The sequence below is a fragment of the Melospiza melodia genome, chromosome 2 (genome assembly GCF_035770615.1).
Source record: "Melospiza melodia melodia isolate bMelMel2 chromosome 2, bMelMel2.pri, whole genome shotgun sequence".
NCBI lineage: Eukaryota > Metazoa > Chordata > Aves > Passeriformes > Passerellidae > Melospiza > Melospiza melodia.
The window spans coordinates 134,637,699-134,655,244 of NC_086195.1; the positions used below are offsets into that span (position 1 = coordinate 134,637,699).

Here is a 17,546-nt window from a genome sequence, read left to right on the forward strand (position 1 = left end):
CAGCAGATAACCATTGTTTACATTTTGTTCCTGAGGCCTCTCAGCTTCTCAGGAGGAAAAATCCTAAGGAAAGGATTTTCCATAAAAGATGTCTGTGACAGTGCCTGGACATGCTGACTGGACATGCCTCAGTAACAGCCATGTGAGCACATTTTGTGCTTTTCCAGTTTCCATTCTGTATTTGCTGGGACAAATTCTATAAAAAGTGGAAACCATTGAGCCTTTCAGAAGGTTGGTGACTGAAGGTCAGGTCCGTAAGGAGATGCTGCTGCTGAGCCTGTGTGCTGTGACATGCCTCTTTGTGGGACAGAGCACATGAGGCCAGCCAGCCTTATGGAGCCTGTTGAAATGGCATCTGGCAAGCACCCCAAAATTGACATGGGGACAGTTTGCAGGATGGGCAGGGAAGTATTTGAGGAGCAGCAGGCAGCTCCCACTGGTGTTGTGTACCAGCTGTGGGCACATCTCACGCTCCATGTCTGATGAAGTGTGGCTGCACAGTCCCCTCGTGATGGAGTTACAAGAGCTTATTGAGGAATACATGCCTTGCTATGTCTGCTCAAATATCTCATTTCCAATCCTGACTTCTGAAGGGAGCAGCACAAAAAAAAATAATTCCTGTTCACAAAAAATTGAGTAGATGAGTTTCAGCCTGTAATTAAAAGATAGAGACCATGGTTGGGCATGGGGAAATGGAGGATGGATGGAGGAGGATTCCTGTGTTGGGCAATGGCCTATTTTGTTTGATGCTTTGCCTAATGTGTCTGAAGTATAGCAGTAATGTGGCAGTGCCCCCTGCCAAGATGGGAAAGCATCCCAGCTGTTGTGTATGTGTTGTGCATGTGTACACAAGAAGTTTATTAGAGGCTATTCACACTTCAGTGGAGCTCTGAGATTGCAGTCTGTATTATATTGGCTAAATGAAGCATGTAACATTCTATATTTCTCATAGAAGAAATATTCATTCATTTCTATTCATTTTCATGATTCTCAGCTGCTCTTATTCCTTTGTTTTACTGAGGGCACATGTACATTTTAGGTGTTTTGGCTGGGCTGGAACTGGAAGCTCAGGGGACTGATGGAGTTGAAGTGGTTGCAGGAGAACCAGCTTCAGTTTGGAGACAGAAAAAAATGCAATTGGTCAATGTCTCCAACTCTAGGTAACTTTCATTAGGTTGAGCTAATGAAGCGCTACAGGTACCTGGCAGTGCAACTTTTGTACTCACAACAGCAAACCTGAATGTTAATATACCGTACTTTCTGAACCTCACTAATTAAATCTGCCCTTTCTGGGGAGTCTTTCTGCTGCACACACAGACTCAAAATGTACAGTGCAGTTTTATATGTGCTCTTCTCAACCACATGGTGAAAATCTCCTACCAGAGTTTTGTTTGTATATCAGTAACATCTGAGGTTTTCTGAATGACGGTGCTTTTGAAAATTTTTATGTATTTATAATTCCTTTAAGTTTCTCTTTTTTTGATTGGTTGACAACCAAAGTCAAATGGGCAAAGTCCTAACTATCCTTTTATAACAGTAGCCTAGGACATTGTGGAGGATTTCTGCTTTTCCTAAATCTTCCCTACTGTGTTGTTGTTGGGAGGGAAGCATCATTGATGGGATTTTAAGAGTCTCTAGTGCTTTTGGTGAAACTTGTCCCATATTCCTGCTGTAAAGAAGACATTCTGACATAAAAGTGACAGAAAAAGTGTCAGTTCAAATTTCATCTGGTGTTTCCTAAAGTTGTGTTTGCTTCCACAGCTGATATTCACATAAGTTGCTAAAAAAATAAATAAGTAATTTTTTTGCGTAGGTAGTGCCCATGATTTTCTGAATATGTAGTCCATTAAAAGTGAAGATCATGTAAAAGCTATCTTCAGATCTGAGATAAACTACTAAATGTCTGATCCTTGTTAAATTTTAAGACTTACAGCAGACCATGCACTTTTAAAAAGTTTCTTGCCTATAATTATGGTAGCAGTTCTTCTAGAAAAGTCTCTGAACTTTAAGCAAGTAGTTGGGCTTTCAGTTTCAGTGAAATAAAACTCCTAGTAATGTGCCTCTTGTTCACATTAGCAATCTGTGCAGTGCATTCATCAAGACTGATTATGCTTTAAGAATAAGAAAAAAGAAATCTGCTCTGTATCCTAGGGAAAATTTTTCAACGTATTACGTTGTATAGCTTTAGATTTCTGAAATTACTTCAATGTGGTCTTCAGGATATTTGCATTCATAAAGAATACTTGGTTATGCTTATTGCTTCCCTTTGCCTTTCTTGACTGTCAAAACACAGTGATGCTTTTGAAGATTTATAGCAGATGGGTAATGAGATTGCTGACTGTTAACTGCAGCATTCAGAATTTGCTGGTGGAAGGAGGTGGGAGTTTAAAAAAGAGGGAGAAGGTTACTGGGGATTCATTGCAAGGAAGACAGGTGATAGAACTTTGTTTTCAATCAGGAGGCTTAAACATAAATATGTTATGTTCTAAATTAGAAAATTCTCCTCTCTTCCTGCGATCTAGTAGTCATATAAAGTCTTTCAGGAAAAAAAAATTATAGAGGTGTCAGATTGCATTCAAGTGATCATAGTGAATCACAAGAAAGGCAAGGAGGTTATACAATTTTGCAGTAAGTATATTCAGGCTATGTTGCATATGCTTAATTCAGCCAAATAGCAGCCTTTAAAAAATCAGAAAGAAATCATAATAAAGTCTGCAATAACTATCACTTGTGTACCTGTGTAAAAAGGGAAAATAGGTCAGCAGTGTCCTTAACTGGGCTAGAAAGATTTCAAAGTCTGACTCCTGGCAGTATGTGCTGTAAATAAGAAAGGAAAAAGTTGGTCTTCTTTTCTGACCTTTATAAAGTCAGCTAGTTGGGGTACACCTCAGAGTACAATTATGAGGAGAGGCAAAAAGCCAGCCAGCTATCTCCTACTGATTCCATTTGGAATGTCTCCATCTCTTCACCCACCTCAACACTGTAATTCTCTGTTCACCTCGTTGAATATATTCTGTCTTTAGAAGCAACACTTTTACATCTAAATATTAATGTTCATCATAGTATTTTGTATGTCTGTATCTGTGTATATGAACCATTAGAAGTTGTAGAGGATGTGTCAGAGTTTTCTCCACATTTTTGTCTTTACTGAGGCCTACAAAGTTACCCTGATCTGTAAGTACTGGTTAAGCACATGAAATACTGAGTGAGAAAAAGGGACGAAGCCAAAGAAAATTGCTGAATTGGCAAGGAAAAAGATTCTTCTTTTGTTCCTTGATGCAGGTGTCTATGTGCTGGTTGTTACTTTGATTTCTAGGAACCTTACGAATCAAACATTGTTGAAGCTGCTAGACTCTTTGAAAATATCCTAACGCTCTGAAAATCACTCTCATGGACTTGGGATGTCATTTCACTGAACATATTTGAATCATGGTGTATTAACTAACATTTGTGTCTGTTAGGCAGTATCAGTATCAGGAGATAGGCAGATGATGGGAAAAACAGGAGGAGAAAATGTATAGCTTCTTACAATATAGGTTTTTAGAGGTGGCAGCTTTTTCATAGCTGCAGCTTTTTCCTCTGCACATGCAGAGGGAGCTCAAGAACTCCCTGAGAGTCTTGCCTACAACTATTACCAAGGTTGGGTGTTTTTTGTTACGTTTTTTCTTGCAAAATGAGGCAGAGACAGCTGCTGAAACAAAGAGGTTGGGCAGCAGCATCTTCAAACAAAGTGTGTTATTATTCTTCACAAGGGAAGTTGTCTGTGACCCCTGTTTTTTTTTTTTCTTTCACCCTGTTTCAGCAGGTAGTGCTGGCTTGCTCAGGGACCATTTCAGCAGATCATACACATTAGTCAAGATCTAAAATACCTCCCTGCACCATATGCTACCTAAAGTATAATAATCCTTTAATCTGTCCACTGCATGACATCTGGGCAGTTATTTGACTTAATAACTCATGTCGATTGTTCATATCAGTATGTATCAGAGGGGGGAAGTGCCAAAGCAGTGGTGGAGAGATGAGGATTTAGGAAAATGCCTGTGGGGAAGTGCCTTGGAGCAGGAGAGACCTACCTGTGGTGTGGCAGGTGACCAAACCATCACTGATGTGGCTGTCTAAAATCTTTTTATGAGAATAACATAATTCTGAGATAAGCACAAAACAGGACAGGAGGGGGAAGATGAGCTGCCAGGACCCAAGTTACAGAAGCGCATTAATATTTACTCGATATCTCTTTATACCCTCTAGTCAGCACAACAGATGTAGCTGTGTTTTAAGACATTATAATTCACTGAAAAGGGCAACAAAGATACTCTTTCCCTCCCTCCTGTCCCTGGTAATTTCAGATGTTCACCATGCACACAGAGGGGGAGGAGGTAGAGAGACAAGCGCTGGTGGGAGAAGAATGCAATTATCCCAAAGCCTCCTGACGGGCATCCACTTCTTCCTTCCAGCTTAGCTGCTCTGACCACAGGCTAGGGGCTCATGGGACATGGACCTGATTGAAAAAGTGGAAGCAGACAGATGGTTATTTGTAATCATCATGTAAATGTAAATCCTATAAAAATGTTTTCTTTCTAAGGGCCTAAAAGCTGGAAAGAAGGATTAAGGCATGGATATCTAGCCTAGAATAATTTTGACCCCGCCACCTTCCCTCCTACCCCATAAACATCGTGCCTTTATCTCCACTTCCTTTAAACAAATTGCTGGAACCTCAGCTGAGGAAATTAATTCAGTTTCCATGTAATTCCCTGTGTTTATGAGCCTCGGTTTGACCGAGGCCTGGATTTGGGCCTGAGCTGGCAGGTGCTGGTTAGCAGCTGCCTTGGGAGCAGGGGCTTCTTTCTGCTCCTTCCCCTCATCCCTCTCTCTGGCAGGTGCATGTCCGTGTGTTTATCCCCTTGCTGGATGTGCTCCCTTTCCCTGGTTACACTCCTGGCTACCTGGAAATGGCCGTGCAGGGCTTTGCTTGCCTTAAAGACAGCCATGACTGCTTGCAGCCATCTCTCTTGTTTGAGCAGCATCAGCTTGTTTGAGCCACAAAGAGACCGATCAAACTTTAATTAACTTTTGTCCGCAGCGCCGTTGTAGGCTCTGTGCAGGCTTTAGCTGCTCTTTGCAGCTCTCCTGTCCCTCGGTGCCTTTCCAGACAGTGGGGCTCAGCCATCTGGAAGCTTTTGCCCTTGCAAGGTTTTGCCTTTTGAAACGTGAGGGTGTTTGTGCTGCTGTCGGGCTGGTGGGGGGAGCAGCCCCTGGGGTACGGCTGTGCTGCACTCCCAGGGCCGGGGCCCATCTTCCCCTTTGACACCCCTTGTTTAGTCATAAAATAGGAGAAAAGTTTGGCCTGGAAGGGTCTTAAAGATCACCCAGTACCCCATGGGCAGGGACACCTTTCCTAGACCAGGTTTCTCAGAGATCCACCCAGGCTGGCCTTGAACATTTCCAGGGATCGGACATCCAGAACTTTTTTGGGCCTCGCTGCCCTCACAGCAAAGAATGTGAGGCAACACCCAAAAATATAGGGAAACTCCCATGCAAGCACCAAAATTGGAATAAAGCAAAGCAAGAACATCCAACAAAAAATGAGGAAGAGGCAGGGACACCTTTCCTAGACCAGGTTGCTCAGAGATCCACCCAGACTGGCCTTGGACATTTCCAGGGATGGCGCATCCAGAATTTCTTTGGGCCTCGCCACCCTCACAGTAAAGAATGTGAGGTAACACCCAAAAATATAGGGAAACACCCATGCAAGCACCAAAACTGGAATAAAGCAAAGCAAGAACATCCAAGAAAGAATGAGGAAGAGGAGGCTGATGGCAACATGGTGCTGCTTGTGTTCAATTTATAAAGCACTAGTGTTTGTGCCCTGCCAGAAGGGCCCTGAGGAGGGCTGGCTTCTCAGGTGAACAAAAGCCTTGTGCCTGTGTGGGGAGAGGGTCTTCTCAGGCACACTAATAGTCATTTGGAACTACCTAGCAATTGTCGATAATTGGCTGAGGAATATTCTGCAGCTCTCAATCAGTTTTCTGTTTTCACAGATGGTTGTACCATTAGGTGTGGTGAGTGCACCAAGATGTGCTGCAGCTTTTCTATTTACTGTGCTAGTACATGCGAACTCAGCTCCCAGCTGATGGTTCTTCCTTCTGTGGCTTCCTGTGCCACCCCAGGAGAACAGCCAAGCTCACCAGCTCGTGCTCTGCCCTCCTCTTCCCTGCTCCCTCTCTCTTGGGGTGGTATTTGGATGTTCTGGGGTGATTGGGCTGATCAGATGAACGTCTGTGCTTTATTTCATTGTTGTTAGATTACATTAAAATACTGAATCACAGGAATGGCTGCCTTTGCTCTTTGCTCTTTACCTTGTTTTTCTCTCTGCTTTTATTCTTCTTTTTCCCTTCCTTTACCTGGCTTTTTCTTTTTTTGTTTCCCTAAAGTTAGTCTTCCCCCTCTTCCTCTCAGAGTTATTTTCTCACTTTAATTTATATTTCATGCATTTTTCTCTTATCTTTGCCTTTCTGTCACTGCTTTATTTTTTTCCCTCTTTCTTTTTTCTCCAACCTTTTTTTTTCCCCTCCAAAACACAGAATGCTTTAGATGGAAATGGTGAGATATACCTATTCAAGATTCAGGTATGTGCTGAGGTACAGAGCAAGATTAAGCAAAGCCTGTAGCATCAATTTTGTCTTCTATTCAAGCCAGTTTTGCAGTGCGGCTTTGGGTAAAGGAATGTGATAAAATCAAATCACCTCTTAGCCTCGTATTCTGGGGCTGATTGGAGCCTTACACAGTTGCTGGGATGATTCAGAGAAAGTTAATGTAATTTGCTGTGTATCACTGCAAGAAACTGTGTTTGTCAGGTCCATACAGCAGTGTGAAATGTTCAAGGAAAGTACTTTCCTTAATATTGCTGCCAGGAGTTAGGAGTCAGGAATATAAAGCCATTATGTGGTGGGATCTGCTGATTTTTCTGAGGATTTGCCACTAATGGATCTGCATTGAAGTTCTGTAATTACGTGTAGAACCAAGCCAGTACAAATAATATTTATTTTGTGTGTAATAATAGTAGCAGAAATTAATTCTTTATCTATTTACCATTTATACAAATGTGGGCATTGCATTATCTAGAAATACTTTTTCTTCTATCATGGGGATCACAGAGACATGCGAAACTGCTTTCCTAACAAACATGGTTTTTTAAGACTTTTTTTCCGGTTCTTTCTCTGACATTCCCATGATATTGACTTTCTTGGCTTTCCAAAGTATTGTACTGCCAATAGTCAGCAGCCCATGATCTTCATCACACTAAGTTACTTCATCATATAAGTTTCTTCTTCCGTTTGATCTTGAAGTTGTATAAATTCCATTTCTGCCAATTTGCTTATTGTGCATCAGAAGGTTTGGATTTCTCAGAAATATTTGGGGATTGAGGTTTTTGTTGTCTATTGGGTGTGTCACCTAAGAAGACTACGGGTTCTTGCCAGAGCTGCATTTGTTGCCAGCTGCCTCCTGTCACTTTTATTTTATGCTTCAAGAGCGAGACCTAAATAGTCACTCTTTTTGTGTGTGTGTTAGAAAAGGAATTAACTTCCAATTAATTCCCTCCTTCCTCTGGGATCTACCTGTGTATCCCAAAATGGAGAACAATAAAAGTTACCTCCATGTCATTTCGAGTGCCAAATACATACAGCCCACTCACCTCAGACTATTCAGGGACCAATTCTTCTATGTATTAATCATATTTTTCTTCTGGCTTATTACAGAAGAGAAAAATATTCAGTTCCAAATGTTAAAATGGGGCACGTTTTATTAACATTGAAAGCAGTAAATTATCTCTGCTTATGAAATGAGACTGAGCAATTTCTGCTGAACTCTTCCTGACTTGCCCCTTCACTAGGATACAGTGTTTTCTAATTTCTCAGAGGGCCCTGGTTCCATTAAGGGCGAGAACTGTTTTAAAGCTGTAATGAAAGCCATGCTTAGCTGGAATTCAAGGAGGGGCAATGCCCTAAATTCTATTTCAGTAGCTCATCTAGAGCTATTTTCAGTTTTATGTTTATAAGAATGCCAATTAACCTAGAGACTAGGACACACACAGAAGAATAAGGATGAAGTGGATGTCATTCTAACACACTGAAGCCAGCTAGTTGGACCTAATCCTTTACAGAAGCTTGATTTACATAAGAAGCCAGTCTGTGTAGCCTAATTTAGCTCTCAAACAGCTTGGTGATTTAAATGCTCTTTCTTTTCAATGTAGTAGGATAGGGCTGGTCAAGGTGGCAGAAGTATTAGAACTAAAAATATAGAAGGAAGAAATAAATATGCTGGAAGTGTATTACTATCAGTTTTATTTCTCTTGACACCTTTCAGAACTGGTGACCATTTTAGCATCCATGTGCCAGAAATACAATAGTAACAGTAATAATGGCAATGCCCTTGGCCAAGGTGTAACTCTGCAGTTCAGTATTAATTCTGTCCCTTTGTTACCTTGTGCTGGAATCGGAGACCCACGCAAGGCAGATATTCAGCAGGTTGTTTTCTGTCGTGAAAAGTACTCAACTCCCAACCTACAGAACTGCTTTTCTAATGATGGAAAGTGATCCTGTCAAAGTTAAGAGGAATAGTGGGTGCTACACATCTTTGTAACTTAAATACAGAGCAGTGTTCTTATCTGGAAGGAAAAAAAAAAGGAAAACAAAAGGCAGTTTGTCTGTGTGTGAAGTCTGACTCCAATGGACAAAAAGGCATATCTTCCCAGCTTCATTTTTGAGATCTTTTACAGTCAATATAAGAAGCAAAATCATCCACTAAAAATGGTTGAGACTTGTTTGTTTAATACTACGTGTTTCTACATTCTTTTTCCTCCGCTTACAATGCCATCACTTCTGCTAATTATTTTTTTCCCCCTTTTCCTTCCTTTATTGCTGCAGTGCTGCGGGATGACTTCCGGCAGAACCCGACGGATGTGGTGGTGGCAGCGGGGGAGCCTGCGATCCTGGAGTGCCAGCCGCCCCGGGGGCACCCCGAGCCCACCATCTACTGGAAGAAGGACAAAGTCCGCATCGACGACAGGGAGGAGCGCATCAGTGTGAGTACAGCTCGGGGGGCTCCTCACCTGTGGGCTCAGGGCTCACAGCTGGGTGCAGCAGAACTTACACAGCCTTACAGCCTTGCCCATGGAAATTGGTCATTGTTCTCAGCAGTTTGCCTCTCTGAACTTGCCCAAATGAGGGGGGCAGGCTGTTTACTGTTCCTAGTCTGGCTCTTCAGCTTGAGCTTCTTTGAGGCTTGGTTTGTAAATCCAGTTGATGGAGGTCTCTTAGAGCTGGAGATTCAGCCATAGAAGGTGCTCAGTTAGATGAATGACTTAGTGCATGTCTTTGACCAGTTTGGTTTTACCTTTTCTACATCTCAGTTCTCCAAACAGAGAATATCAGAGAGGTGTTTATAAGTAAATTCAGTCAAGTCTATGAGGTGCACTGTGACTGTGTTTGCAGGGGTCTTTGGATGAGAGAAGAGACGAGGATCTGATTCCATGTTTCAGAAGGCTTGATTTGTTATTTTATGATATATATTACAGTAAAACTATACTAAAAGAATAGAAGAATGGTTTCATCAGAAGGCTAGCTAAGAATAGAAAAAGAAAGAATGATAACAAAAGCTTCTGTCTCAGAGAGTCTGAGCCAGCTCACTGTGATTGGCCATTAATTAGAAACAACCAGGTAAGACCAATCACAGATGCACCTGTTGCATTCTACAGTAGCAGATAACCATTGTTTACATTTTGTTCCTGAAGCCTCTCAGCTTCTCAGGAGAAAAAATCCTAAGGAAAGGATTTTTCATAAAAGATGTCTGGGACAGGGCACAAATAATCTCTGGGAGAAAACCCAACATCTTAAAATTATACCAGTGATTTTATAGTTATTGCAGTAATTTGGATGTGTCTAAATGTAGGTTGAAGTCATACTCTAAAGAATTACGGTTCCTGAAAAGGAATAAATGTTGGGCAAATGAGTAACACTGGTTGAGTTCTGTGGCCGTTCATTTCTTGTACTGTATGAAAAAGGATCCAGCAGAAATATTGAACTTATCAAGTGATTAGACATAAATCATGGCCCATGCAAGCAAATCAGATAAATTAAGGGGTTGAGAACATGTTTCATTCCTAATTTTTAAATGCTTAGCTTTTCACCATTAATATTTCTTCAATAAAGTTTTATGTTGTATGGAATGATTCAGTGCTGACCTTATTCAACATGGAAGTACTATCAGGAAGCTTTTTAGTGGCTCTGGATCCCTAAGGAATTATTCCAAGCCAAAGAATCTGAGCTGTTGCTGTTTGTGAACCAGGCTCTCTGTGCTAGGGTCTACTCAAGAGTAGAAGAGCAAAGAGTGGCAGAGAGCTGGCTGTCATCTCCTGACTCTCAAGTTTCTTCAGTTAAATCCCTAGCTTATTTTGAAGAATCCCATTGTCTAACCTTTGACACTTTGACACTGTGACTTCACAAGCCACAAATTTTTATTTTATTTCTTTCGTCTATCCTGCTCTTTCTCTCTGTAAGCGCCCTTTATAGCCAAGAAAATATGAACTGTCAGGTGAATCCCCAGTTTGGGCCAGATTCAGTCCATTTGCCTCAACAAAAAGAAAATCTGCCTTTGTTAGTGATCAAGGAAACTGCTCAGACACCAGTAAAATAAAATCATCTGAATAAAACTAAGTCAAATTGCCTTGTTTTTTCAGAGAGATGTCAAGAGTGCTTTACATATTACCATGCAAGAAATAAAAGTACTCTGCTGCCAAGAGACAGCAAGAAATGTAGTCTTTGAAATGTAAAGAATCTAATGAAAGCCAAAGGAACAAGATCAAATGCAGTTGAAATTAGTTGCAAAGTGAAATTAGTCAGTAGGATAAAAATAGAACAGCGTAAAGATATTTAAATATATAAGTACATAATTTTAAAACTATACATATATTTACAAATAAAAGTTTAGAATGTCTTGGTTGTGGAACTCGTCTCCCAAGAAGGTAGCACTTTTTCTGATGTATTTTGTTTAACCTGAAGCTACCTGTATTTTGTTTAACCTGAAGTTCTATTCCTTGATTTGAAACAGATCCGTGGTGGGAAGCTGATGATCTCCAACACCAGAAAAAGTGATGCAGGGATGTACACGTGTGTGGGAACCAACATGGTGGGGGAGCGTGACAGCGACCCTGCAGAGCTGACTGTCTTTGGTAAGGACATCCCTGCTTTCATTGTTTTTTCCCTACAAATGTGTAGGCTGAATTACCCTGGGTGGCTCCTCAAAACACAAGACAAAGCAAGCTTAACAAAACACAGCAGTGCAAGATGCACTTCACAGCTTCAGAAGGAGACCAGGTTTTAAAAGCTGCAGTTTATAATGATGGAGCTGTGGTCGCTCAAGGTTTTCCTTCTAAGCACATAGTTTCAGTGTGATTGGAGGTCCACAGTGGTGTGCATAACCAGAGATGTTATTGCAGGACAGTGCTCTCCCTCACAAAGTGGCCAAATGTAATAAAGCTACTTCTAATACAGTTGACAATGCCTGCTTACCAGAGATTTAGACCAGGATTACCTATTTAAATAATTCCATCTTCCTGAGGGGTTGTGAAATAAAACCTTTGTAGGAAAGCACAAAAAACCCCACACTTGATCAGTAAAACATCATTAGAGACAATTCCAAAACCAAATTTTTGAATATATAGCAGTAACTTTTAGCATTCATTTTTAAGACGACCTGAAACAGCTTTTCCTCCTGTAAGCCAGGACAGCATTTAGATTTTTGGTGCTGCTGTATGAATTAAAAATGAATAAGCTTCCTGTGTGAAAGAGCTTTTAGACCTGATGGGCAAGGCAAGAAGTTGGTTGTTAGGAGCACTTGGACCATAGTTAGGGTCCAGAGCAAGAACAGACTAATAACCCAACCTAGAGCTGGATCCATCCTGCTAACAACTGGATAAGAAGCAAAGCCACAAAATCATGCTGAGGTACATCCTACAGTCATGGGTTTGTAGGAATTAGTCAAGAGGTTCTAAGCAAACAAAGGAAAATCAATAAGGAAAAAACCCTCGCTGCTAAGGAAAACATGTCTGTGCTGACAAAAGAGAGAGAAATAATGTTAATGTTCCATCCTGCTGCACCTCTTTGATACAGTACTGGAATTCCAAACAAGACCTTTTGTAACCCCAGAGAGATGTTTAATAGAAATCCTGAGGTCCTTTGTGAAGCAGCTGCTCGAGAGGTTTTTCACCTTCTGTCTAAGATGGTGCACTGGAAAACCCAGTCACTCATATTGCCACCTCTGAGTCTGCATGTATGTGCAATTCAACATTTTTTTATCCACTTGAAAAGAATATATATATTATGTGATTCACAAAAGGCAGAGAAAGATTTTTGCTAGAAAGATCCACAAATTTATGAGAATATGCAGCTTTCCAGATTTTCTGAAGTGAAAAGGTTTCCACCCCAACTGGTTTGTTGTGGATTCATGGCAACATGTGGCTTTTAAAGGCAGAACTATTATACCTTGCCAAAAAACACCCCAGAGAAAGGATCCCTGTCAAATTATTATGCCCTTTGCAGCCAATCTGTTCGAGTTGTAGCTTTATACAGATGCAAAAGAGACATGACATATCTCCTTCATCAGTTTAAGTACTGCTAATCTCTGGTAATGCTCCCTGTGGATAGCAAGCAGATTGCAGTCCTAAACTACAAAGCCTTAAGAAATCCTTAAGAAAATAATTTGTTAAAAAGCATTGAACTGTAGGAATGAAAACTGAAATGTGCATGTAATTTCATATCCTGCAGAGCTATGAAGCATATTAGGTTCGTCTTGATATGTAAAATAATACATAACCAATTACAATATTCTGATTTTTTTACAGGGTATAATCATAGCAATCAACTTGCAAAAATACAATCTAAAACTATTTGGTGAATACCAAACAAAATCAGCAATAAATGAAATTAGATATTTTAATCCTTCTTAATTGCGTTAGACTACCTGAGGAAAATTGTATTTGAAATTCCCTACTGCAGTATCTTCCTGTCTACATTTTTCCTTCTCTCTGGGTATTCCCAGACAGCTCCCCACCTTCCTTTCTGCTGTGCAAGGATGGCATGCAGGAGGTGCTCAGGTTATGGCCTGCTGTCTCACAAGGTGGTTTGGCTGCCCTGTGCCCATTTCCTGGGCACCTCCTGGCCCTGAAGCTCTGTGCTGGTGCCCTGGGCTCGTGTAACATCATGTCCAGGCTAGTCCTGGTCCTCTCCATACCAAAGGAGGGGACTTGCCCGTGCTATCCAGCAGTTACATTCCATTCCTGGGCTCCAGGCAGCAGCCCATGTGTGAGTAGGGATGTGCACAGAGACTGGAGAGCATTATCCATGATGTTTCCAGGAAGCAATGTATCTACTGGACAGTCCAGTCACTCCAAGCACTCAATAAATCCAATAAATCCAACGACTCTGGGAAACATCATATTGGTTCTGCATGTTTAAATTGGCTTCACTGAACACAGGCAAAACCACCAGGATTGTATGTTAGGTCCACAGCCTTCCTCTAATATGACTCATAGGTCTGAGGAACATGGGAATACTGCAAATGTTGATGAAAAATATACTAGAAACACTTATATGCAGTTCATGTGCCAAACTTTAACTGCTTTGAAGATATTTGAAAATGGACAATAAAAACAAGGAGATCTTGACTGAATGACTTGGAGAATTTTAATTGGGGACTGGCAAGCCTATAGCTGGTGCTGATTCTGGAAAGGAATGTATATTAATTATGTCTTCATTCCTTTCCCAAATAACAACCCTCCAAACCCTTTCCACAGTGTGAAGGGAGCCTTAGTAAACATATTATGTAGGAAAAGGAGCTGTTCATACTAGCTCTCTCTTTCCAGAAACCATCTACTTGTTACTTTGGGCTTTGCAAGTTTTTCTGTAATACCTGAAGTTAACTTCTGCATGTGACTTGTGACAGATCTCTGGCTCCCTGTACAGTAAATTTAGCTTGAGGCATTGCCTCTGGAAAAACTGAGTCAGTGTGGTGGGAACTGGTGGCCCAAGAGGAACAGCATGGAAGCCTAGACTGAAAGATTACACTTTTCTTGAGTTTAAAGACAGTAAAATAAAATGGGTCATAAGAACCTTGGGAAGCAGTAGGGGGAGAAAATAAATTTTTCCCATGTGCAGAATATGTCCACTTGGCTAGGTACCCATTCAATAACCTTTACTGACAGATAGTTATGAATAATACATGTAGAACTTTCACTTTTTTCCCCTAAGTTTATCTGCATAGGAAACATTGTTTTCAACATTCAGGCACTCTTAACAGTAAACTGGTAGTGTCTCTGCAGATTGCATTAGTTTTGTTCCCAAGTCTTGATTCTTCTATTAGCAGAAAATTGGCAAGTTTTCATAGTAAAATACCATAAAGATCATAAAAGCAGTGCTATCCAAAACTGTGTTTTGAATACTGCCCAAGATGCCCTACATTTTGTTAGTCTTCTTTTTCAAGCATTACTGCTAGTTTTTGCCTTTATGAGGCTCCAAGGTGTAATCTTGGAGCAAAGCAGAAAGACAGGGTCTGTCACAGTCTTAAGTTGCACTTTAAAGGAAGTTAATAACCTCAGTCCTAATAATCACAAAAAGAGGCAGCGTGGGACTTGATTATGGTGTGCACACTATTCTGAAGGCCAATTTCCGAAGTGTAGTGATACAAATTAGGTTGCATTGCTTGTGTTTGGGCTCGTAGCCCTTGGCTGAACAGAATTAAAGCAAGATGCAAAACAGAAACAGTTTAATTCCAATTTGTATGAAAGCTTTGTTTGTAAATACATAATATGGAGCCAGAAATCAAATAAAGAAGGAATTACTCTTTATGATAACCTTTATCATTTTGTCATGCTACTTCGCCATTCTGAGGTAAGTGTTCAAGTTAACTGTTTCATGTTCTTTTATTTCCCTTTGCACTTAAAATGGCAATGTTTGAAGAGAATGTACAAAGGTATATCTTGTATATTGATTCTCAAGCTCAGTGAAATCAATGAAAGCCTTAGTCTATCAACTTCAAGAGGCTGGCATCAAGCAGTGGAAAAAGATATATTTAGAAGAGCCTCAAAAGAATATAAAGCATAAGTAAGAAGAGTAAAAAATATCTTTAAAAGATGTGTCAATTTGGACATATTAAAGATTGTTTTGGATGAATCTTTGATTTTATCTTTGGTATCTGAACCTTTTTTCAGCTAATAAGGTCCTGTGGGATGAAGAGGTATTCTTGTCTGATGCTTGAGGAAGTATTTGTGTTTGATGTTCTGTAGATATTGTCAGGCTGAAAGAGAAACCCTAGTTTTAGAAAAAGAATGACTATGATGACATGGTGTTAGAAAAAAAAAATCCCCAAAATCCCTTTAATGAAGACACCGTGCCCCGTTTTACTTTTTTGACCTCTGCCTATGTGGAAGACCTTAGCAGAGTCTTGACCCATTGTATCCTGGAAAGCTTTCTCAGGCACATGGAAAAATCTTCCAAAACCAGATATACATTCATAGGTCAAGACAGAGAAATCAGCAGTGTGTATTTTGTCCTTCAGATCAAATCTCCTCCTGATTTTCTTTAAATCCCTGTATTTTCCACTTGCAGTCTACCTGTGGCAGTTTGCAAAAAGCCATTTTAGCTTTAGATTATTTGTTATCCACAGATACCAAGAAGTTGTTATAGAATAACAATACAGCTCTGAAAAAGTCTCTGATTTGGTCCCCAAAGTGTGTATGTAACAGTCGGTAAAAACTGTAATTAATATGATTGTAGGTATATATAAAAGAAGAAAACCACTAGCAACTGAAAACATTAATTTTACTGCATTTGCCTCTTATTGGTGTTCCATGCCTTTACTGTGCAAGCTCATCATGCCTTGGGTGCTGCTTAGAGTGTAGGAGTTTGTGATGTCTACACAAGTGCCTATTTCTCAAATGAAGAAGGGAATAATGTAGATAGAATAATGCCTATAAATATAAAACCACCTTCTTTTGCAGTTTTCATTTATTTGGGCAGCATAGGTAAATTTAGTGAGGTCGTAATATCCTGTCTTCTTCCACTTGTTCTTTTTTTGGCAGAGAGCTTTACTTCATCCAGATCAGGTTGCATTTAATGAAATATCTATGCTATTGACAGCATTCTGAAGTGAAACTTACTTCCAACCATCTAATGTTTCCTTTTTTTTCCCTTTTGAATCAGAATGCTAAAGTGCAAACAGCTTTTAAATGTAACTATTTGCTATTAAATCCCTCTCCAAAGCCTTTTAATTTGTGTTTTAATGTTCTTTTTAGAGCACAAAAACATTTTAAGAAAATGTTGCCTTCTATTCAGCAAAGAGAGAGAAAACAAGAGCAATTCTAAATCAGATTGAGGCTCTACATTATGAAGACCATCAAATCCTTCACTCTAGCAGTTGCCTCAGCAGAGAAAATATATTAAGGTAGTTAGGATCATTTTAATTAGATTGAGGCCCCATATATGGCTGTGTAACTTTTTGAGGAACAGGGAAAGGGCAATAATACATCTGAAGGTCATCTGAGTCTCTCTAATAGACTGTGATACTCAGACCAATTGTTAAATATGGGAAAAATTGAGTTCTGAGGTTAACTTGTGTCAGCACCCAGAGTAAGAAAATAATTTTGCTGTTTCTGGCTCAGATCTGTGGGTTTCCTTGCAGCACATACCTCAAGCTCTGCAACAGATTGTAGGTGTGTGTCCAGATTGCATTAACAATCCCCTTTTATAACTGCAAGCAAAGCTTATTCTGAAGTTATAAAGGTCACCCTAGTAATAGCATGACTGGTTGACATGACATATAACCATGACCTATTTTATAGTTCTCCTCAAAGATTTTTAATATTCATCAGAGAAAGTCTGGGAAGTGGGTACTTTATTTACTCAGTGAAAGCTTATAAAATAGCTATATTAAAATTTTTATATATGCCTATGATTTTAATTTATCACCCTTTCTTGTTGTTTCTCAAATATATTGTGCTCTGGATGCTGTTGACAGAGTAACAATATTTAATTATACCACAAGGCTTTATTTATGGGCAAACCATTTCAGAGGAAAAAAATATGATTTTTTTTCCCCCCCAAGACTAGTTCTGAAACTAAATTTGACCTGGCTGTGCAAAGAAACCTTCTTTATTTAGCATGCTTGGGCAAGCAGTGCTCTGTCTCCTGAGAGATTAACATTGTAAGCAAGTTATGCAGGTGACTCAAATCCAGTTAATCTCACATAAAGAATGTTAATTGCATTGGCAATGGCATTCACTCTGATCACTTTATAGCTGTATAATTAGCTATTGGACACATTCAAGGGGCTTTCTGAGTGATACAAATACAGGAAGCAACATAGTAGATAACTTGTTCTTTCCTGATTCCCGCTGTGCAAAATGCAGAGATGATGCAAAAATGGAAACAGCAGTTGTTGGTATTTACATGTCCTTGCTAACTGGGCTCTGTCCTTACATAGCTATTACTTTTCTA

General features: G+C 40.0%; 1 protein-coding gene across 1 annotated transcript in view; it reads left to right on the forward strand.

Moving 5' to 3' along the window:
• Positions 1-17,546, forward strand: part of ROBO2 (roundabout guidance receptor 2) — an 866,686-nt gene that overhangs the window by 707,047 nt on the left and 142,093 nt on the right. The window contains exons 3-4 of the mRNA XM_063150058.1: positions 8,925-9,082; positions 11,107-11,227. Coding sequence (XP_063006128.1) covers positions 8,925-9,082; positions 11,107-11,227 — 279 coding nt within the window. The remainder of the gene's footprint in view (positions 1-8,924; positions 9,083-11,106; positions 11,228-17,546) is intronic.